Source organism: Priapulus caudatus, unplaced genomic scaffold, assembly GCF_000485595.1.
Source record: "Priapulus caudatus unplaced genomic scaffold, Priapulus_caudatus-5.0.1 Scaffold3882, whole genome shotgun sequence".
In the NCBI taxonomy this organism is placed as follows: Eukaryota; Metazoa; Priapulida; class Priapulimorpha; order Priapulimorphida; family Priapulidae; genus Priapulus; species Priapulus caudatus.
The window spans coordinates 801-3,144 of record NW_014580943.1 but is presented as its reverse complement, the minus strand read 5'-3'; the positions used below and the strand labels follow the sequence as shown (position 1 = coordinate 3,144).

Here is a 2,344-nt window from a genome sequence, read left to right as displayed (position 1 = left end):
AAAAATAAAATAAAAATAAAGAATATAGCCAAATTCCATCAAATTGTTTTTTCTGTATTTTTAGCGCCAAATTTCGAAGGGCACTTTGAAATCTAGACCGTATTTTCCAATACGGCAAATACGGTCTGAATCCGCCTCTGCTTTTGCTTTTAAATGAATAAATAAGAAACACCCTTGGTCTGTAGCCCTTGGCTGGAAAGTGGTTTTGCGCAACTTATCAGATCGTGCGCTTTGAGTGGCGCCACCGTCGTTGTAATCAAACGGTAGTCGTTAGTTTTAAAACATTTTTTTAAAATATTTCTAATGGTGACTGAACCATGAAACTTTTTATGTAGATTAATTATAACCTAAATTAGCTTAAACTAACCCTAGAACCTAGAGTAAACTCTCCCTTTAAGATTATGCTATTTACTGAGAATGAGGGAATGATGTTTGCTGTATGCAAGAGTTTCTTCACTAATCATTACATGGAAGATACACGAGCTAGAAATATTGTGATTTGGCTCAAATCTCAGGGTACAGGAAAGTGGAACTTAATTTGTAAGGCCTAGAAAATTTTTGGTAAGATCTTTTGCCATTTATCAGACACCTTGGCAATCACTAATGTTGGCAGGAGCATGCCACTTCAGGTACCTGAAGGCAGTGATGTCCCGATGATTGATTATAATCGAAAGTCAGTCGTTTGCAGCAACCGACTGAGCGCTTGATTAGGAAAATATATAATCAATTATCAAAAAAAAAATTCAAACATTGATGAAATGACTTTATTTTATTTGTGTGTGTTTGTTTTAGTTATATTTCTAACCTATGCCAAACATAAGCAAGTATACTGTTACATGGCTTTTATAATATTGTATTATAAAAAATACTGTATTAAATGATATATTTCAATATCTGGTAGCCGCGATCAATAACATTCAACCGATTATCTTCGATCATCGATTGGTTGGGTGCAACTATGATGAAATTCCAACCGATTCCCATCCCTACCTGTAGGTAGCTAGCTGCTGCTAGCAAGTAGATGTTTAGACATTGTCATATTGATTACTGACAGTAGCGCTCTGTAGGAGAGTTGTCTTTTAGTTAAATATTTGAGAGCCAAGGGGAGCTACGGGAGTTCGGCATGGCGGTTTGTAATCTTGTGTTCTGCTCAGCTACGTTTCCTAAATAAAACGAATCTACATGAAGTTAAATCTCTTGTTTGGGTTTACACAATCATGACAGACATGAATGTAAAATTTGCAGCTTGCACTGCCAAAGGAGGCAACATCGTGTAATCTTGTACAACCAATATATTTTGGTTTTGCAGCTGCTGTTAGGAAGAAGCTCGATGAAGAACTGAAGTCGAAAAATAAGAGGCTTAAAAAATTTGACGGCCAGCACATTGTGGTTCTCAAGTTTGAAGCATATTCGCTGAATGGCGATGGCTCGACCGGCCCCCAGCTGTGCAGTCCTGTCTTTTCTAGTGAGGTAATCAACCAAAGTAAGTGCGAATGACGTTCCTGCTACGTATCTCCACGTGGTCGCATTCATAGGCAAAATGGGTTTACTTGAGTGGCTTCTGTAATAAAATGCATTATTTCTAAAACGTTTCTTGGTGACGTCGAATTGTGGTAATGTTCACTATCATTCACCGAAGCAACTCTTTATTTATCGTCTAGGATCAACCCAGAATGGAGAATTGAGGATATCTAAGATTAGCAAGTCATCAGAATCTTGCAAAGGTGGTCACAGCAGAGAGAATGATACTCAAATGCTAATGTTCACTAGTAAAGTAAAGAAAGGAGGTAAAAAATGTATAGGTTTACCTGTCAATGTGTGTCACCTGTAATGTCTAAAAATGTGTAAGTGCAAGCTGCACCACAGTATTGCAACGACACGGTAGGCCAATAAGCCATATCTGAAAGTCCCCGCCACCATATTGAGATCAGATAAGAGGGGGTGATAAGTTGCCTATATATAACATAGTTACGATAGTACTAGTCTAGGTTTTTTTATCTATAATCTCTTCACTAACATCGTACTTCAATTCACAGGTGCGTTTCTGTTTACAGAAACATTTACAAATTTGATTGTGGCCATTTATGATATTTTGCAATGTTTGTGTTAATGCAAAAACTAAAAACGCACGAGTGTTTACGTTAGTCATGTACCTTCCTAAGCGCGGCTCAGCTATTTTATACCCTCTTTTTCTATTACCTAAATAACGCAGATGGGGTCGTTGTCGTATCAGGTACTACAGACATGTACCCGAGGTAGTTTTAGGTTGTTTAGTATTATGTTTATATTTTTATGAGGTATGTTTAGGGTTAGGGTTAGATTTAGGTTTAGGGTTAGGGTTAGA

The 2,344-nt window shown here is 37.3% G+C and overlaps 1 protein-coding gene across 1 annotated transcript in view; it reads left to right on the top strand.

Annotated features, from left to right (window-relative positions):
* The window catches only part of LOC106819641, a gene marked incomplete at its 3' end in the record, with an annotated part of 5,469 nt that extends 3,682 nt beyond the window's left edge, over positions 1–1,787 (top strand). The window contains exons 6-7 of the mRNA XM_014824246.1: positions 1,310–1,483; positions 1,662–1,787. Of these exons, the coding sequence (XP_014679732.1) occupies positions 1,310–1,483; positions 1,662–1,787 (300 nt within the window). The remainder of the gene's footprint in view (positions 1–1,309; positions 1,484–1,661) is intronic.
* Positions 1,788–2,344: the final 557 nt, after the last annotated feature.